General features: G+C 34.0%; 3 protein-coding genes across 4 annotated transcripts; all 3 read right to left on the bottom strand.

Moving 5' to 3' along the window:
* Positions 1–8,955: 8,955 nt before the first annotated feature.
* On the bottom strand, positions 8,956–21,445 carry LOC115986806 (putative disease resistance protein RGA3). 2 transcript variants are annotated; one of them, XM_031110134.1, is made up of 12 exons: positions 19,690–21,441; positions 19,461–19,566; positions 15,484–15,531; positions 14,669–14,804; positions 13,859–13,947; positions 13,234–13,370; positions 12,160–12,481; positions 11,983–12,068; positions 11,402–11,512; positions 10,593–11,041; positions 10,215–10,489; positions 8,956–9,867 (listed from the first exon to the last, which is right to left on the bottom strand). In XM_031110134.1, the coding sequence occupies exons 1-4, from the start codon at positions 21,260–21,262 to the stop codon at positions 14,714–14,716; spliced, it is 1,818 nt and encodes a 605-aa protein (XP_030965994.1). In that variant the 5' UTR covers positions 21,263–21,441; the 3' UTR covers positions 8,956–9,867; positions 10,215–10,489; positions 10,593–11,041; positions 11,402–11,512; positions 11,983–12,068; positions 12,160–12,481; positions 13,234–13,370; positions 13,859–13,947; positions 14,669–14,713. The 2 variants fall into 2 exon arrangements, with proteins under 2 accessions (XP_030965994.1, XP_030965995.1); XM_031110135.1 differs by lacking the exons at positions 8,956–9,867; positions 10,215–10,489; positions 10,593–11,041; ... (3 more) ...; positions 13,234–13,370; positions 13,859–13,947 and adding exons at positions 14,977–15,051; positions 15,776–15,863 and having other exon boundaries at positions 14,712–14,804; positions 15,484–15,560; positions 19,546–19,566; positions 19,690–21,445.
* On the bottom strand, positions 9,107–12,258 carry LOC115984401 (linoleate 13S-lipoxygenase 2-1, chloroplastic-like). The gene is made up of 8 exons (XM_031107433.1): positions 12,228–12,258; positions 11,983–12,068; positions 11,402–11,512; positions 10,924–10,989; positions 10,473–10,489; positions 10,215–10,382; positions 9,630–9,867; positions 9,107–9,538 (listed from the first exon to the last, which is right to left on the bottom strand). Exons 1-8 carry the CDS (start codon positions 12,256–12,258, stop codon positions 9,107–9,109), a joined length of 1,149 nt encoding a protein of 382 aa, XP_030963293.1.
* LOC115984400 (putative disease resistance protein RGA3) lies at positions 21,264–23,180 on the bottom strand. The gene is made up of 2 exons (XM_031107432.1): positions 21,394–23,180; positions 21,264–21,289 (listed from the first exon to the last, which is right to left on the bottom strand). The coding sequence occupies exons 1-2, from the start codon at positions 23,009–23,011 to the stop codon at positions 21,264–21,266; spliced, it is 1,644 nt and encodes a 547-aa protein (XP_030963292.1). The 5' UTR covers positions 23,012–23,180.
* Positions 23,181–23,696: the final 516 nt, after the last annotated feature.

Raw genomic sequence — 23,696 nt, 5'->3', positions numbered from 1 at the left:
AGGTCTAATATAAAGTTCAGAAATTTAAAGACAAAAGAAACTCAAAAGTAAAAATTTACTTGATGAGTTGGCTCAGTATGTGTTTGAGAAGGTTGAAATTGAGAAGCTTTATCACAACTTGTTCTAGTCTGCCCATTAGTCTCAATATTTTGCATTTAACAACCAAAAAAAGGTAGTAGAATTAGAAGTCGTTATTATTATTTTCTTATTTTTGATCAATGGAACCTATTAATAATATAGTGAAATCGAATTTGACAAACTAAATTAACTCCACAAAAAAATGGTTATATTAGATAACATTGTAGAATAGGATTTCACTCCTTGTGGTTTAAACCATTTGAAATAAACACTGAAATCTGATTATAAACCCTCGCATATAATTGAGACTTTGTTACTGATAAAAATTCATAGAAAAAAAATTTGGCACAATTGCACTTTTAGTCCCTACATTTTGAAGTTTTTCCATTTTAGTCCCTACATTTTATTTTTTCCACTTTTAGTCCCTAAAACCAATTTACGCTTTCCGTTTTAGTCCTTTCCGTCAGTCAACCAACGGAAATAGCTGAGGTGGCAACCGGAACAATTAAAATATTATAAAAAATGCCACATCACCCCGACAAATCAGCATATATATTTTAAAAATTAATTTATTAATTTTAATTAAATAAAAAAAAATAAAAACATAATTAAAAATAATAAAATCAAACCTAAACCCAGAAAATCAAATCCAAGAACACAAATTCAGAATTAAAAACAATGAAATCAAATGCCTATGAACACAAGAACACAAACCCAGAAAATCAAACCCAAGAACAAGAATTCAAAATTAAACCCATTGAATCAACTTCCTTTCCCACTTAAAATCAAATCAATAATGCAATAAAATTTGAGAAGAGAACAAAGACCAATGCTGAAAGACCCATGCTGAAAATCCATCAGTTTTTCTCGTTCTTCCCCAAAGATTCATAGCCAAAATCATAAAATCAAAGAAAACCCAGAAATCTCAAACACTCAAAAACCCAAAAACTCAAACAAAACCCAGTTTATTTCAAACAATCAACAACAAAATCAAACAACAAGACCAACTCGGCTCATTGAATCAAACAAACACATAAACCTAGAAAAACCCAACCAAACTCAACTCATTGAATCAAACTCGGCTCATTGAATTTTTTTTTTTTTTTTTCTGGTTTCATTTTTTGGGTTTGGGTATTTGATTTTCGAGTTTGATTTTCTGGGTTTGGGTATTCGTTTTGGGTTTCTTATACTCGGCTTCGGATCTAGTCAGCGCTTCCAGCGTTTCTTTCGACCGTGCTTGAAAATTGCCGGTGTCGGATTCTTCTTCGTTTTGGTGGGTTCGGAGCACGGTCTCTAAGGATGAGAGTTGAGCTATCTCACTCGATGGCGAAGCTTGAAGGCAACGGCAGAGCTTGAAGATGACAGCGATAATGGCAGAGCTTGAAGGCGATGGCAGTGCTTGAATTCGACGGTGGCGATGGTAGATCTTGAAGGTGATGACGGCGATGACAGAGTTTGAAGACGACCTTTTACTCGCCTAGGTTTTTTGTTGTCGGTTGTGGCTTTTGCTCACTGGGGTTCACTTGTTGTGGGTTATGGCTTTTGATCACCGGAGTTTGCCGCCGTGGGTTGAATCGATTTTGAGGCTTGGGTTTGAATGGGTTGTGGGTCTGAATAGGTTGTGGTTCTTAGGTTGGTTTTGAAGTTTCGACGATGTGTGGCGTTGTTTTGGTGGTGGGTATAAATTTTGGTGGTTGTGGGTTGCTGTTGGTGGGTATAAATTTCATGTTCTTGGGTTTGATTTTCTGGGTTTGTGTTCTTGTGTTCATAGGCATTTGATTTCATTGTTTTTAATTCTGAATTTGTGTTCTTGGATTTGATTTTCTGGGTTTAGGTTTGATTTTATTATTTTTAATTATGTTTTTATTTTTTTTATTTAATTAAAATTAATAAATTAATTTTTAAAATATATATGCTGATTTGTCAGGGTGATGTGGCATTTTTTATAATATTTTAATTGTTCTGGCTGCCACCTCAGCTATTTTTGTTGGTTGACTGACGGAAAGGACTAAAACGGAAAGCGTAAATTGGTTTTAGGGACTAAAAGTGGAAAAAATAAAATGTAGGGACTAAAATGGAAAAACTTCAAAATATAGGGACTAAAAGTGCAATTGTGCCAAAAAAAATTTTAATGCAAAGGAAATTCAAAAGTATAGGTTTACCAAAGTATAGGTTCTGTTCTCAAGCAACTCATCACTATTCCACAGAATTCGTCAAACAATCTTTTCGTATTCATAATATAATTCTCATACCCATCTTAGAACTCGTTATTATTATTTTCTTATTTTTGATAAATGGAACCTATTAATAATATAGTGAAATCGAATTTGACAAACTAAATTAACTCCACAAAATAAATGTTATATTAGATAACATTGTAGAATAGGATTTCACTCATTGTGGCTTAAACCATTTAAAATAGACACTGAAATCTAATTATAAACCCTCGCATATAGTTGAGACTTTGTTACTGATAAAAATTTATAGCTAAAAAATTTTAAATGCAAAGGAAATTCAAAAGTATAGGTTATGTTCTCAAGCAACTCATCATTATTCCATGGAATTCGTCAAACAATCTTTTCGGATTCGTAATATAATCCTCATACCCATCTGGTAACCCAATCATTTCTTTATTTTGTTCTAACAATGGCTCTGACTTAGGGAGGGAAGTTAGAGGAGGACTAGCATAGAATAATTATAATGCGCAAATTCCAAAATTCCATATATCATCCACCTTAGCTTTGTCATTATTACATTCTGGTGGATCATGTTCTGGTGCAATCCAATATGGCACTGAGTCTTTGCCTTTTACATACTTCAACTTGAGTTCGAGGTACAAAAGTCAGAGATTTCAACCAATCCATTCGAGTCTATCAAAATATTAGATGGCTTTAAGTTTTCGTGAAATGTATCACGTTCGTAAAGAAAAGACAATGCCGTTAGAGTTGGTTTCTCGATCAGCCATTATTTTGAAACCAACTCTAACAGGCATTGTCTTTTCTTCACAAATGTGATAAATTTCACAGAAACTTGAAGTCATCTAATATTTTGCAGACTTAAATGGATCAATCAAAATCTCTGACTTTGGTACCTCGAACTCAAGTTGAAGTATGTAAAAGGCAAAGACTCAGTGCCATATTGGATTGCGCTAGAACGTGATCCACCAGAATGTAATAATGACAAAGCTAAGGTGGATGATGTATGGAATTTTGTAATTTGCACATTAGAATTATTTCATGCTGGTCCTCCTCTAACTTCCCTCCCTAAGTCAGAGCCTTTGATAGAACAAAATAAAAAAAGGATTGGGTTACCATATGAGTATGAGAATTATATTACGAATCTGAAAAGATTGTTTGACGAATTCCGTGGAATAATGATGAGTTGCTTGAGAACATAACCTATACTTTGGTAAACCTATACTTTTGAATTTCCTTTGCATTTAAAATTTTTTAGCTATGAATTTTTATCAGTAATAAGTTCTCAATTATATGCGAGGGTTTATAATCAGATTTCAGTGTCTATTTCAAATGGTTTAGACCATAAGGATTGAAATCCTATTCTACAATGTAATCTAATATAACATTTCTTTTGTGGAGTTAATTTAGTTTGTCAAATTCGAATTCACTATATTATTAACAGGTTCCATTTATCAAAAATAAGAAAATAATAATAACGAGTTTTAGAAGAATTAGAACATGTTATTTATTTATTATTATTATTTTGATAAGTGAAACAGAATTTGACAAGCTAAATGAACCCCACAAAACAAATTTTAGAATACATTGTAGAATATGATTTAATTCTTTCTTGTGTTTCAAGCATTCAAAATATACCTCAAATTCTGACGATAAATGCTCATATATTATTGAGACTTTGTTATCGATAAGAATTCATAGCTATACAAACTCACACACACGATGATCATAAGATCAAAATGTTAGTAAGGTGCTCTCTATTGATCCATTTTGTATAGACCAAGCTCAATTAAACCTTCCTTGCTTTGTAAGAGCTTGTTGTGACAATGAGTTCAAATATAAAGTTCAAAATTTAAGTGTAATCGAAACTCGCAAGTATAAATTTAATTAAGTTGACTTGGTGGATTGTTGAAAGCCTTGAGACTGAGTATCCTCATTTAACAGTCGACTAGCACTAGAACGCACATTTACTTGGGTTGACTCAATGAGTGTTTGAATAGGTTGAGACCGAGGAACCATACCAACCATATCGTTAGTCCCAACATTCTGCATTTAATAACCAAAAAGAAGGTAGCAGAATTAGACCTCATTAGTTATTATTATTATTATTATTAATAAATGGAACTCATTATCTCTAATCTAGTGAAATTGAATTTGACAAACTAAATGAACTCTACAAAAGAAATATTAGATTACAATCTAGGATGGATTTTACTCATTTTTGTGGTTTAAAGTATCCAAAATAGACATTGAAATATGATTAAAAACCCTCACATATAATTGAGACTTCATTACTGACAAAAATTCATAGCTATACAAGCCCACACACACTGTCATCATAAGCTCAAAATGTCAGTAAGGTACTATCTGTTGATCCATTTTTTCATAGATCAAGCTCAAGTGACACTTCCTTGCCCTATAAGAGCTTGGTGTGACAATGAGATCAAATATAAAATTCAGAATTTTAAAGGCAAAAAAACTCAAAAGTATAAATTTTCCGATGAGTTGGCTCAGTATGTGTTTGAGAAGGTTGAAATTGAGAAGTCCTATCACAACTTGCTCTAGTCTACCCATCAGTCTCAATATTCTGCATTTAACAACCAAAGCAAAGTAGTAGAATTAGAACTCGTTATTATTATTTTCTTATTTTTGATAAATGGAACCTGTTAATAATATAGTGAAATCGAATTTGACAAACTAAATTAATTCCACAAAAGAAATGCTATACTAGATAACATTGTGGAATAGGATTTCATTCCTTGTGGCCTAAACCATTTGAAATAGACACTAAAATCTGATTATAAACCCTCGCATATAATTGAGACTTTGTTACTGATAAAAATTCATAGCTAAAAAAATTTTAAATGCAAAGGAAATTCAAAAGTATAGATTTACTAAAGTATAGGTTCTGTTCTCAAGCAACTTATCACTATTCCATGGAATTCGTCGGACAATCTTTTTCAAATTCGTTATATAATTTTCATACCCATCTGGTAACCCAATCCTTTCTTTATTTTGTTCTAGCAAAGCCTCTGACTTAGGGAGGGAAGTTAGAGGAGGATCACCATGGAATAATTCTAATGTGCAAATTCCAAAATTCCATATATCATCTACCATAGCTTTGTCGTTATTAAATTCTGGTGGATCATGTTCTGGTGCAATCCAATACGGCACTAAGTCTTTGCCTTTTACATATTTAGAACTTGAATTTGAGATACCAAATTCAGAGATTTTAATTTATCCATTCGAGTCTATCAAAATATTAGATGGCTTTAAGTTTCCGTGAAATTTATCACGTTCGTGAAGAAAAAACAATGCCATTAGGGTTGGTTTTTCGATCAAAGAATATGGAATTGGAGAGTCTTGGAAGAATATGGTATGGAAGAGTCTTGAAAGGAATTGGTAAGGATTACATATCCGCAAGAAATGCATAATAAAAACGCTTTTGAAGATTCCTATTCTTTTAAAAAAATAATGGCTATAGAAAACTAGTTAATTTGTACAACTCAAAAGATGGTTCATTCCAACACCTTCCCATTCATGTAGGCGAGCTTCTCTCTTTTATGAGTATATTGATTATTGAGTTCATTAGCTATGTGGAAAATTGGGTGTTTAGTATATGCACTTAAAAACTGAAAACATGTGTGGAAATACATGTAGGTGAAAAAGTATATGGAAATATGTGTAATGTTGTTTAAAAACTGAAAACATGTGTTTGAGTGGGTGTACCAAACAGGGCCACTACTGTCACCCAATGCTATGAATGAGATTGATTAGTAGTATTGCAGTGGCTATCTCATTCTAAAACAGCCTCTCTCATTTTTATTTTTTAGGAATAGAAACCATCTGATTAGATTAGGGTATTTTTAACAATTTAGATAGTGATAACTATTTTCTAAATCATCTTAATATATAAAAATATATTGAAATTTGTTAGAAACATATTTTATGTAATTGGCTAATCTTTTAACAAAATGCACTTTACTTGTAATTAGATAGATCTAGGATGAGTTTAGTACTTCAAGAAACCAATGTTTAAGTCAAGTGTTAAAGTCATGAAGATCTAACCAAGAAACAAGTGAAGAAAAAGTTGTTCATTAAAACTTGATAGCAATCTCGATAGAAAGGACTTCCATCAAGATTTAAAGTAGAAGCTCGACAGAAGCTCGATACATACTGAATCTATCGACTACAGGATTCAGAATATAGCTAGAAATGTTTTATTCTACAAAGGCTATTAGTTTATGAGTTTGTATAATTCTTATTGGACTAGAAAAGCTCAAGGTTTGTGTAAACCTATTTGAAATAGGAGAGCCCATTAAGCTCCTATTTAAAAGAGGTGGAAAAAGAAAAACTTAACCCTAGAGAGTTTCATAAGGTTTTCTTTTTTAAACCCTAGCCTTCTCCTATGGAAGAAAAAGTTCTTGTTGTGTTTCTTGTACGTCTTTGGGTTCTATAACCAAGCAAAGTCTCTTGCACCAACATTGAAAATCTTATTGGTGTTTATATGTGAAGGTGCTGCAAATCAACTACAATAATCAAAGGATTGTTATGGAGTTAGTCACATACTAAGATCCGTGCACATTAGTTAGTTACGTACTGGGATTCGCGCCAAAGGGAAAGATTGCGACTACAATACAAGTCCAATTGGGTATTGGGATAAAGGTTCAACTATAGGTTGATATTTCGAGATAGGCCAAAGGGTTTAGTAAGATTCCTTATACTTGTAACCGCTTGTGATTGATAATAGTGAATTCTTGGGAGTGGTGATCTTAAAATCACCCGGTGAGATTTTGTCTCGATGGTTTTCCCCATTCGTAAACAAATCACCCGTGTCAAATTTAAAATCCATTGCATTTAGTTATTTGGTTATTTGTTTGTGTTATCACGCTATACATGTTAAATTGACTTAATTAGTTAAATTGAATAATTAATTAATTTGCAAGAGGTCAATATATTTTTGCCCTATCAAAATTAGAGTTAAATTCATTACATCAAATCAAACTTGCTTAATATCACACCAAGTCACGTCACTCACTAATGATACAAATCGTTTCCTTTTTTTTCGAATATCTTCTGAAAGGAAAAGGACTTTTCCAGTTTTGGAGGAATATCAAAGACAAACGAAAGTACATCTTACAGGCCATTATTGTTGTAGGAAGGTAATAACGGAGATATTCTTAATTCTAAAAAATTAATTATGCCATTTTTTCGGAGCAGTGATGGACATAGTCATACCAACTTGTGATTTCATGCAGAAGGCTTCCACATGATTACACTGCAACCAATTCCTTCATCGAAAGATTGCAGTTTTTTGAAAAATTTATTGAATTTGAGCCCTTTGAAAACCAGAAGTGACGCCTTTTGGGAGCAATGATGGTTCGTTGGAGCACTATTTTTGAAAAAAAAAAAAAAAAACTCAAGTTGGCATTCGGTCCATTCAATCCAATTCGGTCTATTCAGTTTAATTTGGCCCATTTCGATCCACTTAGGTCTATTCTGTCTATTTGGTCCATTCAAACCATCATGCTCTCTCAATCTATTCTGTCCATTTGGTCCATTCGAACCATCATGCTCTCTCTCTCTCTCTCTCTCTCTCTCTCTCTCTACTTTTAAGTTGTTGAAATTTTATGTTTTTTAATATCTCTACATTGGGTTATTTAGGTGGTGTTTTTAAGTTCCCCTGCACAAATCATATCTCTCCCCCTTATAGCTTTGGTTTGATTTTTGTTTGATTTAATCCTTAGTTTGGAATTGATAATTTGAGTTCATATCAAAACACAATCTACATGGCTATATATTTAAATATATCTATCAATTGTTTGAGTAATATCAATTGTAATTATATGATAAATTTTGATTATCATGATAGTCTTCTTAAGAGGATAAGAAATTTGAAATTTAAAATTGTTAGTTGTACCCAAAGAAAGTAGGAAAATAATATAATGCATAATAATAATAGTTAGAAGAATATGGATCACTTCAAAAAATAATAATATCAATCAAAAACCCCACAAAATAAGAAAATTATATATTTGTAAAAATAGAGTCAAAAATTATTTTTAGAAATTTTTTAATTTTTAGGGGAACAAATTATCTACAATAAAATTTAGAGAGTAAATTATACATTACACCACATCTCAAAATAATTATATATTTTCACGCATCGCGTGGATCTGCGACTAATCTATATCTATATATATCTAAAAGCTGAAGTGTAGCATTTATTGCTACTATGCTCTTGTTGAGTCACATCATCTAGCATTTTGGTTCATTTCAGTCTACTTCGGTTTGTTTGATCTATTTTGGTCCACTTATGGGATATGATGCTCCCTTTATGGCAACAATAGACTTACTGTTTAAAGCAATGTGCTACATTAAAATAATAGCAAAGTTTCATTTTAAAAAAAATTTATTAAAAAAAATCCTTTGCAATGCGGAGATTTGAAGAGCCTGCCAACCAAGAATGAATGCCAAATGATTTATCATCCAGATAGGTACAAATTTCCTTGTACTAGATGTGAGGTCTATGGATTTCACTTCAAAGCATACTGCTCAAATTTCATTCATGTTCATTTCTTGCAAAATTTTTGCACGTGTAGTATCTTTTGAGACATGGGAGGACTTTTCCCAGTAGAACTTATGGTTTTGACTACAATTATTGTCGTGACCAAAAATTAAATTAGATCTGATTGGAATTGAACAAATAGCATTTTAAGTTTTAACCATCTTATCCAAGACCAAGAAAATCACATGGGATGGAAGGGTTGTGAAATTCCTCAGTACATGTACCCAATTTTATTTACACAAAAACTGATGCTACTACCATCGCATTAGATGGATATGCTATTAGGAACTCCCCTACCAGTGACCCCTGGCTTTGAGAATGGCTTCAAGAGCTCATATGGTACAACTCCAGCTCCTACTCTATTCTTCAGTTTCAAATTGGTGTTCCTCTCATCAATGATTCCCTCAAGCTCCTTCAGTCTGCCACTAAACTGTTCAGATGCAGCTTTTATGACAGGATTTTCTTCCCAAGATGGTTCCATATTCTCACCAAGATACTCCTCATCTGGTGAGTGAATTGATAGAACATCCAAAACAGCCATCACCTTGGTTGCTTGAATCTGTGAAGGGAAGCATTTCAACAGTTCAACTTCTGGTTTTTTCAAAAAGTTCTTGAATTCTTCATCAGATGGATTCTCAGCTGGCATGTTGGTTCGAGCTATAGAAGGCCGGTTAGGGAAGTAACCAGCAAACATATACTGCCCAAAGTTCACAGCTGCATGGTGCCCAGCAGTTTACCCAGATTATGGTTGTTAAAATATGAATTAGATTTTCTGGTGTTTTCAGGACAGGCCACCATGGCTCATCCTTCTTGTCTGCATGGCCTTTTGTTCTAACTTCTGTCCACCAAGCTTGAAGCTCCCCATCAGACTGAACAAGAGATGGTTCAGGGTAGTAGTGGTTCACATAATCACTTACCCATTGCTTAATGGCATCCCAAAGGATTAGACCATCATTGGCAAAAGGGTAGTCTTCGATGGTTAATCTCAGGCCATGCTCAGCTGTTGGATCCTCAACTGCCATTCCCCTGAAAAAACAGCAAAACCAAGCCTTAGTCCCCAAATTTTGGGATCAGCCATGGAACTTCAACAGTCTAGTCATTATCAATCACGTGTATTCTTTTTCACCATTCTAGTCAGGGGCACCATTCCCCCTGAAAGTTGATCAACAATACTGTTTTGAAATTTCATTGAGGGTGTTATGCAAAGTAATTTGCAAGCTTGACAATTCATTGAGTATCAAGAAGTTAAGAACTGCTGAGTGAAAAAGTAGCAACCTAAGTATAACCACAGATAACTTTTCATCTGATTATGCCTTATAGGAACCATGAATAAAACTAGAACAATCTTATATTGTTTTGATCATCTGCAATACCTTCTAATCAAATCTGCTGGCAAAGCTTCCATGTCAAACAGCCAGAGCTGGTCGAAAGCAGCAGAACTGAATTCAATGGAGTATTTAGCCAGTGAGAAGGCGCTTTCAATTATCCCACCTGCATTAATGAGGCTCTCTCGAGCAAGAGCATTGATTTCCATTGTGTATCTGAAATGAGGATGTAAAACAGTAAAAGTCTGTAAATTGAATGCATTGCACTTAATTGTTGGTTAGCTGCAATAATGTATGGCTCTGTACAGCAGTGAGTCCTCAGCCTACAAAAGTACAAAGAAAGAATCCCAAAAATCAATGATAACAATTGTGATTTGTCTGAGCCCAAGTAGACAACTAGCATGATATCAAGGGAAATTCTTTAACCATAGTTTCAGGGTTGTCCAAAATCAGTCACAGAAGAAGTTGATTGCAATGCCAATTTATCGTGATTTGAGTTCATGTTTGCATAGTGCTCACCAGTGAAATGACAAGCTGGTGATAACCAACGTCATGAGCACAAAAATGAGCTTTAGCCAGCCTCTACAGCCAGCAACCTGTGGCATCCCACGTTGGGGTAAAAACCTGCTTCCATTGGGGTTTGTCACCAGTTGGGAGGCCGGGTGAGTTCAATGGCAACAGGCCTTAGTATGCCATCCTTAGTAAGGAAGAACAATGCCCTTGAACCATACAATGTAGTCCCTTCTACCTCTCATACTTTGTTCACATAAGATAGTAACAGATCATGATAATCCAACACAAATAGCCTCTTACTTTTCAAGGCCTGCAACCATGGAAATTAGAGGACTCATTCATCAACCATTCAGGTGGATTGCCTATGAAGAGAGGTAAGTGCAGGATGATACAGTTAGATAATCATTGGAAATTGCAGGTAAAACATGCTATGCAATGATGGGAGCACTTTTTGCTTCTCAAGATTTCCCATGTAATAAAAATTTTATCTTTTAGTTTTTATTACATGTATACCTATCTGCACACTTAGCATTTGATGGAAAGCATATTTAGATTAAATATTTTTAAATGAGATGCAGATGTCGAAAATAACTATTCAGACAAGTAGCAATTGAAACTGTACAAAGAGAGGCAAATCCATAGGCACATTTTGCATGGAGTATTAGCATCAAAAGGAAAGGAACATAGGGAGATTGACATCTAATTATGAGTACATATGTAACCTCATTAACAGTCATAATGCCTCTGATCCCTCGTTCCACTAGTTCTGTTGTAATCAAAGTTTCAGGCAGTCCATAGATCTTAGGATCAAGCTTACTCTTCATGGGCCAATCCTGCATGACAAAACTCACAAATTTTAATGCCATTTAAGATTATAAACAAATTTTTCCACTGAATAACTCAGATATTTAGCCATTTGATACATAGTAAAATTGCAAATTGAACATATTTCTTTCGTTCTGAATGTTGAAAATATTATGGCTCAAGAGACCTAAACTCATTTGAGGTCTATGTAATGTACCTATGTACTTTTACTGCAAGCAAACTAATCATAATCACACAAATACTACAACCCTAAGGTTAGCCTAGTGTTATCTACTGCATGTATCTTACATTGGGTTCATTGTAGTACAATAATTCAAATAACAAAGATGTGGTCGTCAAGGATTTTCTGTTGTGAGCATAGGCCATTAGGCCACAACATTAATTATGACTTTTTCTTTCTCTCTCTCTAACAAAAATCAAATTGTGAAGATGAAACTAGTGTCTAGCATGAACTGCCGATGTAGTGAAAAATGCAAACCGTAACTAGTTGTATGCTATATGGGTTAAGACCAGCTAGAGTTTGCCTAGAAAATTCTTCATCCCTGAACCAAGCAAACTTATCTCCTGCAAAATAAGATTCATGTATACAAATGAGAGCCAGACAGAGACAAAGATAGAGAGAGTGAAAGTCATACAAAGAGAACAGGATGCATACAATCAATGAATGCAGGGGTCCCAAAAAGCAAAAGATTCTCTTGAGTATCAGTTACAGCCTTCACTAGCCTTGGTAGCATTGACTGAAAGAAGCTGGCATTTGTCGGCTTAGGCAATGTGAGTCCTTCACAAAATAGTGAGTCTATGGCAGTGAAGTGTGGAAATCCCAAGTGGGGGGTCAAGAAGTGATATCTCAAGCTGAGGCTGCAGTGCATGCATCACAGATTTTAGGGTCTTCGCTGAAAATGTCAACTGCTTCACCTCTGAGAATGCCTCGTCCCTAGGCACATATACACTGCTGCTTCTTTGTTCCGACAAAGGGTCTACATTGTCAAAATAATGAAGAGTCACAAAGCTTCAGTTATTGATGATCTTACGTAGTTGCCACTGTTCTTTATCTTATACAATCTCAGATAACATAGTTGTATGGTACAATCAAATTGTACATGATCATAACCATTAATCATTATAGCTTTTTATTCAGGAACTACTCTGTTTAAAGCTACATTCTACAACATATCACATTCCAATTCTTTTTCAAATTTCAACTAGACACAATAACATGTCTTGTACTTCTTACTCTTAAAAAACGTGTGGCACTCTATTAATGTATTTTGCTGGCATAAAGTTAAAACTAGAATTTTCAGACTGCATACAAGGACAATGTCACATATAATAAGTAACATATTTGAGATCAAGTACTTAAATACTCAAAGAAAAGCAGGTCTTTTTTTTTCCTGGTTAAATTCTATATTTTTTCCTCAACTTTTGACATATATTCTAGAATCATCTTCATATTTTAAAATGGTTCAAAAGGTCTTATCATTATCTAATTGATAAAAAAAATGCTATTAAAGCAAACAGAATTCATGAAACTAATGTATGAATTTCGTTTCTTATGTTAGCTTTTTCCTAACTGGACTGAATAGAAATTTTTTAATTTTAAGGAAGAACAAATAATTTTCAACAAATTTTAGAGAACAAATTATACATAATATTATAATTACAAAATATTATCTATTTCCACGTATCGTGTGGGTCTGCGACTACTTTATTTGAAAAATTATACTATCACCATTGACCCCTGGCTTTGAGAATGGCTTCAAGAGCTCATGCGGAACAACTCCAGTCAATTGCTTCAGTTGGAAAAACCCTTAATGTGATCACCGTCCTCCCTCCTTGAGCAAAACTTTCCACAATCGAATGGCCAACCTGATTTAGCATCAAGAACCCAAAGTAAAACAAAGTGTTATGTTTGTGTACTGTAATTTCATCATAACATTCTTAATTTTCTGTATTATGTGTTAGTTATATTAGGGCCCTTGAGCCCAAACATATTACAGCCCATGGTTTTTTTAAGCCTATAGTTGTAGGTCAAGTTATCTCTACCTATAAGACAAGTTACTCAGTGCTACTAGGATCAAAATGGGGTTAGTCTAGGTTCCTTGTTATTACTTTTTGATGATGGCATTGTACTGTGAATATCAATTCAGTTTTGCTCTCTTTTAACATTCAGTCTAGACTTGGCTGCAAATATATCTATGAAACATAGTTTACTCATGGAACCCAAAATTTTCAGTTCCTGAGCATACTCGTTTTTTTTTTTTTTTTTTTTTCAACCAATTCAAAAGTGAATAATCTTAAGCTCTTCAACACAAGTTTCCTGATTCAGCTCTAAAATGATAAAGATTCTCACTCACCGATATTCTCATAGAAAAATTTTCATCATCTAGCACAGGAACTTGGATTCCACAAATTTGTTTGAAAAACTTCATTTGCTTTTGTTGACCTGCATTAATTGACCAACATCTCATGTTACATTCTTTCTCATAAGCTGTATCCTTGGCATTTGATTATAACGCAAGCTGCAGATTTACGAAGGAATTACCAACTTAAGAAAACAATGTTCTAATCGAGATTCATGAGATGCTAAGTTCTGCAAATTAATCCATACTAGATAACACATGTCATCATTTACTTTTTTTAATTTTATTATTATTATTATTATTATTATTATTATTATTTTATATTTCACTTTGAAACAATCAACTATGTGTTGAATTACTGATTACTAAAAGTGAATAAAAGTACAGTTGTACTCATGTGAGCAGGTTAATGCACTCATGACCAATTTCCTCCTGCATTCTTCAAATAAGTGATAAAAGATGCAAAAATTAGTTTCCAATCTTATGTTTCATATTATTTTGGTTCACAAGAATTAAATTCCTCATCTTCCTCCCCCTTTCCCATTCAATAGATAAAGGTAAAATGTCTTAAAAGAAGCACTATGATGCAAGCAAGCATATCTCGTTTGCTATACGAACTAGTGAAACAGCTCTGGCATTACTAGGGGAAGTATCATTGGATATTTAGAGGGAAAAAATAAAGGACATACAAAAATTATACCTAGAAACAGACTCACACAGGAGAAGTAAAAGTTGCAAATCTAAAATACCAAAATATACAAAAGCAGTAGTTAGACCATTACGATTTTAGATAAGTAGGCTTACCTTTCACAGGAGTCCTGAGGCTATATGCGGACTATATGAAAGCAATCATCCCTGTATCTCAATGTACTTTGAGATTAAAAGCACTACATCACCTATACATGGGGCTCTATATTTACTCTCCACTTCTTGTCTTGTGCTATGCATGTGAAATACATTAAAACAAGAATTGATGTTAGTATGTAAATGGACAGGAACAAATTACAACAATCATCAATTACACTCACATATTGAAGATGTGAAAGAAGAACCAAAAGAAATAAGGACAAAGGACACTTGAGAGAGAGGTTAGGATACTGTATGTGAGTTACCTTCATTGATAAATCACTTGAGAAAGCCGCATATTGTTGTAGAAAGCTGGCTATATAAATGTACATGATAAAAGCCTGCAGCACCCGCATTAAAATGATGCATCAGGTTTTACTGTTACTATCAGTAGAAAAAATAGCTTTATAAAAAATAAACAAGGATTTGTCTCGACTGCAGTATTTAGTCTGTAATGACAATAATAAAAATGGATAGGTGCTTGATCTCTATAAAGTATATTTGGTGTTATAAAATAGGTTAGTGGTTGAATTCTTGTTTTTTTAGCTCAAACCAACCAACAATATTAAAATCAACAAACTGATAAAACTTTAGATAGTTTGATGTTTCAGTAACATATAAAACCATCATGCTTGAAAATTATATTTTATTATAAAGCATGATGTCATAGTGATTTAACTTAGATAACAACTTGTGATAAATGGCATTATTTGTAGACATAACAGAAAATTGGAAGCTTATATATATGAAAAGGATTTGAAGCAACAAAATACCTGTTCAATGAGCTGATTCCTATGGCATCGTTACCCAGTTCAATTCTCCTAGTAATATTACATTGTGCCAATTTTGACTTTGTTTACACAATGGGTAATGAAGCACATCAGATACATCAACACATTAACCCAGTTGAAAATAAAAAGATGGAATTTTTTGAAATGTAAGAAATTAGATGAAAGAAAGTTCACATTATTTTTTTTCCTAAACATGCAAAGATATAAGTTAAAGAATGAGAATATTATGAGTAGATATTGGGGGAAAAGGAAAGGAAAAGAAAGGTGATATTACCAGTGAGTGAGTTATTGAGTTGTTAAACAATTGCAGCACCCAAAAGCTTTAATTAAGTCCCAATTCTTATGAGCAGGTTTCTTTGCTTCTTCTTCATCTGAAATTTAATCACCAAGCAAAAATATAGACGTTTAGAGAGAACAATGCATGGAGAAGAATTGGCTTTGGATTTTTTTTTACTTGAAGGTTGGGTGTAAAAAAGATTTGAACCAGCAAAATTCCTATGCAATGAACTAATTCCGGCAGCATGGATACAAGATTTAATTCTCCCTGCAATATTACCTTGAGCCAAATTTTACTTTGTTTAAACAATAGTTGAAGCACATCAAATACACATCTCATCAACACAATTTGAGATACAAAGATGCAATTTATTAGAAAGAAGAAAACGATGAAGGAAAAGTCACATGTATTTTGTCTTAATATGCGAAAGGGTAAAAAAATGGAAATGAGATAATACCAGTGAGTTCAGTCAAATAAGCCTTGGTATCCATTCCAACATCCCACGACCACAAAGAGAGGACATTCATGTTTAAAAGCATTGATCTTTCTAAATTAGGTAAACAATCTCACCTTCACCTTGAAAGACACCTTCTGCCCAGAAAAGAATATACTTATATAACATAACAGGAATTTTTTATGAAAAATAAAGAAAAGGGTCCAATTTGTGTGAAGACCTTATAATTTTACTTTGGAACTCAAATTGTTGAAAATAAAATCATTTGTTCTCTTCTGTCTGATAGCTGCTCTTGTCTAGTATTCAATTTAAAAGCCATTAAGCAAGTTAGGAACTCCTGTTCTTAAGAATATAAGGTGCTAAATTTTATTTATTATTGATAATCATTTAGAAATTTCATTGAAACCAAGCTGAAAACCAGCAACACAAATACAAAAGCAAGTCTAAACAAACGGACAGAGCACTATGACAATAACAACTCAGGACAACAAAAGAATGACACTTTACAATAGCAATACAAATATAACAGCAAGTCTGAACCTATCAGACAGAGAAGTAAACAAAAAATTCCAACAAGGTGCTAGATTCATGTGATATTTCACAGGTGCCATATCTCTAATATAACTCCATGGTATGCTAAGCAACCTTAAGAAATTGATCCAAAGATGAAAGGAATGCTGATTTTATTAAGTATTGGAACTCTCCAAGCAACCCTTGTTGAGAAGTCCAAGAATCATTCACCATGAAAATCAGGGAATACTTTTGAGTGGTAACACCAAGCTATAGCTTTTATCCATGATAACCAATAAGACCAAAATTTGAGAAATAAAAAAGTGAATAATAAGTTTTCAACCACATTGCAAAAAAGGAAAAACTTTTGAGAGGAAATGAGGATCCACAACAAGAAGTCATATGGAATGACAAACAATCTACAAGTAAATCGGGTCTTAAAGGGGTGAAAGAAGATAGGAGGGGGAAATAACAAAAAGGACTCTAGAAATAGAAATTAGGATATAAATGTACATGATCAAAGCTTGAAGAGCAAACGTTAAAACGATGCATCAAGTTCTGTTGCTAATATCTCTGTAGAAACGATTGCTTCACAAAAAAATAGTGCTAATTGTATTATTTAGTCTGTCATAGCAACAACAATAATTAACAGATTTTTGGATCTCTAGTTTTATAATATATGATAATTAGTTTTATGAAACATATGCCAGAGTTTCTTTTTCTTTTTCTTTTTCTTTTTTTTTGTTCTTTTTCTCTCCCAAGCAACCTATAATATAAAAATTGATTGTGAGAAAAATATAGTAGTTTTCTATTTCGATAACACTTAGGAACATTTTCCATATTATTGGAATTTACCAAATGATTCAAAAAATTGAGCTGTGTTTTCATATAAGACCAAGCTACTAGACAAAATCGCGAGTCATTATTATTATGATTTTGATTTGAAGATACAACAGCAAGTTGGGTACTTACATATAAAAAGGATTTGAAGTTTTGAACCAGAAAAATTCCTATACAATGAGCTAATTCCAGCAGCATGGTTGCAAGCTTTAATTCTTCCTGCAATATTACCTCGATATCACCTTGAGCCAAATTTTACTCAATTCAAACAATAGTTGAAGCCCATCAAATATGTCATTTCATCCAACTCAATTTGAAAAACAAAGATGCAATTTTTTAGAAAGAAGTAAATGATAAAGGAAAAGTCATATTTTTTTCTTAATATGAAAAAGTTATAAATTAAGGATCAAAAATCCTAAGAGCAGATAAAGGGTTAAAAAAAGGAAATGAGATAAATACCAATGAGTTCAGTCTAATAAGCCTTGGTATTGATTCCAACATCCCACAACCACAAAGATAGGAAGTTTGCGTTTAAAAGCATCAATCTTTCTCATTTAGGTGAACAGTCTCGCCTTTACCTTGAAAGTCAACTTCTGCCCAGAAAAAAATTTACCCAAATAACATAATTGGAAATGTTTTATGAAAAATGAAGAAAAAGGGTGTTATTTGTGTAAAGACCTTATAATTTTACTTTGGAACTAAAATAATTGGATATAAAATCATTTGTTCTACTCTGTCTGATAGCTGTTGTTGCTAGTATTCAATTTAAAAGCCATTAGACAAGTTAGGAACTCCTGTTCTTGAGAATAGAAGGTGCTAGATTTTATTTTATTTTTGGATAATCAGGCAGAAATTTCATTGAAACCAAGCTGAAAACCAGAAGCACAAATACAACAGCAAGTCTGAACCAGCATACAGAGCACTAAGACAGTTACAACTCAGGACAACAAAAAAATGACACTTTACAACAGCAATACTAATACACCAGCAAGCCTAAACCTATCGGACAGAGCACTAGACAAAAAATTCCAACAAGGTGCTAGATTCATGTGATATTTCACAGGTGCCATATCTCTAAAATAACTCCATAGTATGCAAAGCAACCTTAAGAAATTAATCCAAAGATGAAATTAAGCTATCCTTAAAAGCAGGGAATACATTACCTCCATTGATGATTCACTTGAGAACGCCTAAAGTGCATGATAAAAGCCTAAAGCGTTCGCAACAGGTTCTACTGTCACTATCCGTAGAAAAAATAGCTTAAAAAAAAGGAACCGTCTTGATTGCAATATTTCTGTAATCACAACAACAATAATTAATAGGCGCCCGATCTCTATAAAGTATATTTGCTTTTATAAAACAAGTCAGTGGAAGATTTCTTTTTCTTTTTTTTGTTTTTGTATAGCTCAAACCAACTAACAATATTAAAATCAACAAAGTGAGAAAATTTAGATAGTTCGTTGCTTGGGTAACATATAGTAACATTTTCCTTCTAAATATCAAGCAATTTTTCAAAATAAAACCATGATGCTTGAAACTTATATTTTATTATAAAGCATGATCCGATGGTGATTTAACTTAGATTATAAATTGTGATATATGAGATAATCTGTAGAACAGCAAATTGGAAGCTTTATATAAAATGGAACTGAAGCAACAGTATACCTGTACAAAGAGTTGATTCCTACGGCATGGTTATCTGATTCAGTTCTCCTAGTAATATTACCTTTTGCCAATTTTGACTCTGTTACACAATGGGCAATCAAATACATCACCACATCAACCCGGTTGAAAATCCAAAGATGGAATTTAATAAAATCTAAGAAATTAATCTATGAGAAAATTATTAGCAGATAAACAAAAGAAAGGAGATAGTACCAGTGAGTGAGTTGCTGAGTTGAACTATTGCAGCACCCAAAAGCTTTAATTAACTCCCAATTCTGACGAGCAGGTTCCTTTGCTCCTTCATTTGGTTCTTCTTCATCTGAAATTTAATCACCAAGAAATACAGACGTTGGGAGAGAACAATGGAGAAGAAGAATTGGGCTTTTGGAATTTTTTTTTATTTTAATTGAAGGTTGAGAGTAAAATGGTGACTTTTATATACCTGGCTCTTCTTCTTGCGGATATAGCCTCAAATTAGGAATGTGAGAAATTTTATGCCAATCTTCCCCGATTTGCTTCTTGCATCTTTTCCGTAAGATGGGACAATCTTGAATATCTAGTGTGTGCAAAGAGGTAAGGGCACCGATTTCTTCTGGCAATGATTCCAAATTATGGCAACCCCAAATTTCAAGTGATTGAAGAGATATAAGTTTGCAGATCCACTCCGGTATGGCTATCAAATTACGACAATGCGAAATTTGGAGATATTGTAGAGAGCTGACATATTGAAGTCCCATTGGGAGAGAGACCAACTTCGGAAGTTCAAAGAAATGCAAAGAGAGAAGGGTCCTAAGTCCTTGCCATTCCATCTCATCCCAATCATTGGATAAATCAACCACCTCAGAGTCCCAAACATGCAGATTTTGAAGTGCCGTAAGATATCGCATGCCTTGAGGAAGAGGACATTCGTCTAGAATTAGAGTACGGAGAGAAATGAGATTTGGTAGGCACTCCTCTGGCAAAGCTTCTTCCGTTTTCTTTATCCACATGTAACTTAATTTGGAGAGAGGGCCAACAATTGTAGAAAAAGAAGAAGAAGAAGAAGCGGTTGATGGTAGCTTCAAGCTACAATTACGTAGCCACAAACTTTCGAGATATGGAAACAAAGGAAAGGAAGTCAGCTGATTAGGGCAATTCAAAATTCCTAAGACGGAAAGACAAGGAAATGAAGGAAGAGAATCCCTCCTTCCCCGCCACCATCCCTTTAAATTAGGGCATCCTAAAATATAGAGTTTCTCCAAAGATGGGTAGAATAAAGAATCATTGTTATCTCTCTCTGAATCAGATATGTGCTCTAAAGAATCCAATCCCTCCAAATAGATAATTTTGAGAGAAGGAAATTGGTCCAACGGTGGAAGATATTGGCATTTTTTACATGAATCTAATTTAAATTGGACAAGATTTGTGAGGGACAGAAACCAATGTGGAAATATCACTCCCCCGTACTGCTTTAAACTCAATGCTTTGAGATTTATATGCGGTTGCAAGGCTTCCATTGACATGTCACCATAACCAACACCCGTCTCATTAATGCCTTCTTCTACCCAATTTAAGTCCAACCTATCAAGACGTTGTTTCTCTTTCAAATTTGCATCCTTATACTCTAATGCAGCATCTTTTACTTGTTTGAGATTTTCAATTGAGAGATTTCCTCTTAGCTCATTTAGCTTGTCAAGTTCCTTCAATCTACCATAACTCTTAGGCATTGAATCGATCCTACCCTTACTCATCACAAATCTTGACAATGTTTGTAGATTAGTCAATTGGCCCAGTCCATTTGGCATATGAGTCAAACCCGAACACCCATCAATCTCAAGAAACCTAAGGTTGACTAATTTGTTAATATCTCTTGGCAATTCTTTAAGTTGATAACAGCCAGAGAGTTTAAGTGTTTGCAAATTGTACAACTTGACAACAGAATTAGGAAGCATCTCAATGTCTTTATTCATAGAAAGATCAAGATATCTTAGATGCTTCAACTTTTTTATAGAACTTGGAATTGTTTTAATCCCCATGTTATGCAAATCCAGCAAGCGTGTGAACTTAAAACTTGCAATAATTTCACTAGAAATTGAATCATTCGATCTTTCGGTATTATACCCTGGTTGACATGGCAAAAGAAATGTTCTTATCCTTCTTGCTTTACATAATGAGATCGGAATTTCCGATGATGAGTACAATCTATTTTCAAATGACACATGACGAGTTTTCTCTTTAATGACTTTCACTTTTGAATTAATGGTGGTGCAATCTGATCCTATTACTTGTATTGCTAAATCATGCATGAGATCATGTATCTTGAATTTTGAAATATTGCCAAGTTCATCTTTTTCAACTTCATGAAAGAATGATCTCCAAAATAAATCCATAAAATACTCATCACCAACATCTTTTGGACATTGATTTTCTTCATACAAGATGAAACCTTGCGCCATCCACATATTAATCAAACTTGACTTGTCAATCTTGTAATCCTTTGGAAATAGACTACAATAAGCAAAGCATTGCTTCAAGTGTGGGGTGAGATGATAGTAACTCAACATTAATGTCGGTAAAATGTCACTTTCATTTTGACGTATTTTCGAAAGTTTATTTTTTTCAAATAATAACCACTCAATTTCGGATTTTTTAAAATACAACAGACCTCCTATTGTTCTTATTGCAAGTGGAACCCCTACACATTTTTTTAAAATATCATTCGCAATTTTTACAAAGCTTTCATTCTTCGGCTCTTTCCCCTCTTCAAACGCCATCTTCTTAAATAAAGACCAAGCATGTTGTTTATCTAAACCCTTTAACACATGCAGTTGCATAGGTTGTGTAATCTTTGCCACAAATTCAGTACGTGTAGTTACTAAAATTCTACTGCCTATTGCACCACCCATTAAAATTTTTTGCAATTCATTCCATTTTTCACGATCCTCGTTCCACACATCATCCAACACAATCAAGTATCTTTTTCCATTAATTTCTTTTTGGAGATAAGTGACTAGCGTGTCCATTTGAAGGTTTTCTAGTTTCTTACTTGTTACACCCTCCAAGATTTTCTCAACAATTATCTTCACATCAAAATTATCAGAGACACACACCCACACTTTTAGCTCAAAATGTTTCTTGATTTGTTCTTCATCACGGAAGACAAGTCCAGCTAATGTGGTCTTTCCTAGTCCTCCGATACCAACTATCGCAAGGACCGAAACATTCTCTTTAGCATTGGGATCCAACAGAGATCCAATAATAGCCTCCTTATCATCCTCCCTCCCTATAACTGCTTCAGCATGTGAAAGAGAATGAGTCTCCCTTCTTGCCTTATACCTGGCTTGTCTCTCCTCACAACATTCTTCCAACTGAAACTGCCTGTCCGCAGCTATAGCAACTAGCCTCTCCCTCATCTCCTTAACCTTATGACCCATTCTAACACCATATGCAAGCTGGTTAGATTTGGAAAAGAAGATGCGTACCTCTTTGGCCTTCTTGTCACGGGTAATCACTTCCTGTCGCAAGGCCTCAGTGGAGATTTCATCCAGTAAGTCATCCGCATCAAACATGGCGTCCTTAAGCCTTTGCAGCCACAGTTTGATCGCTTCACTGTTGTGTTGCTTCGCCTCTGCATCCATAAGGACAGCTTTGATAGTGGAAACTGTCTCCTTGAGTTTGTTGATCTCGTCTTTGACACCCCAGATAAGCGCAACCTCTGGGAGTGCTAGGTTGCCCGCTATCCCGATGATTCCCTTAGCAACGCCGAACAGAGCTCCTTCCGCCATTTCTTTAATTAGAGAGAATTGAATGAATGCTAATGCTATCTTTGTGAGAACTGAGAACCGGAGGGTAAGAGTAAGTAAGAGCAGAAGGATCTGTGATCTGTGATTCTGTGATAAGGGATGGGAATATGCTGTTTGACTCTTTGGGTGCTTCCATGACAGTGCGCTCTTAGTATAATAATACTATAAAACACGCAGTAGTGGAATACAACGATGCGAACGAAAAAAATATAGATATATAGTTCCCCAACTTGCATCAATAATCAAAACCAGACAAAACGCCAGTGGCCCCCACTGCACCGAAAGAAAACCGTGTTCATACTGGTTGTTGGAATTCGCAAGGCCACTTTTAGAGGTGATTCAGGAAGGGCTTGCAAAAGCCTAGTCCAAAACTTCTGTTGATAGGCTTTGACTGCGGCTCATGATTTTTTTTTTTAATTGCTGATGGGATTATAAATAATAGCCTTTTTCACATAATAGTAACAACTTTCTTCTTTGGTGAAAGAGTTTACTCCTGAGATTATTATATATATATTTTTTTTATATGTGAACTTAAAATGACTGGTATTATTCACTCTCATTTGTCTTTAAGGATAAAAATATTATTTATAAGGATTGTGACTGGAAGACAAAAATTTTGATTTTTTTTTTCTAAATAACAATAAATATTAAAAAATTTAGTTAGTTG

This window comes from Quercus lobata, chromosome 4 (genome assembly GCF_001633185.2).
Source record: "Quercus lobata isolate SW786 chromosome 4, ValleyOak3.0 Primary Assembly, whole genome shotgun sequence".
In the NCBI taxonomy this organism is placed as follows: domain Eukaryota; kingdom Viridiplantae; phylum Streptophyta; class Magnoliopsida; order Fagales; family Fagaceae; genus Quercus; species Quercus lobata.
Note: the sequence above shows the minus strand (reverse complement) of the source record. Positions and strands in the feature narration are given on the sequence as shown.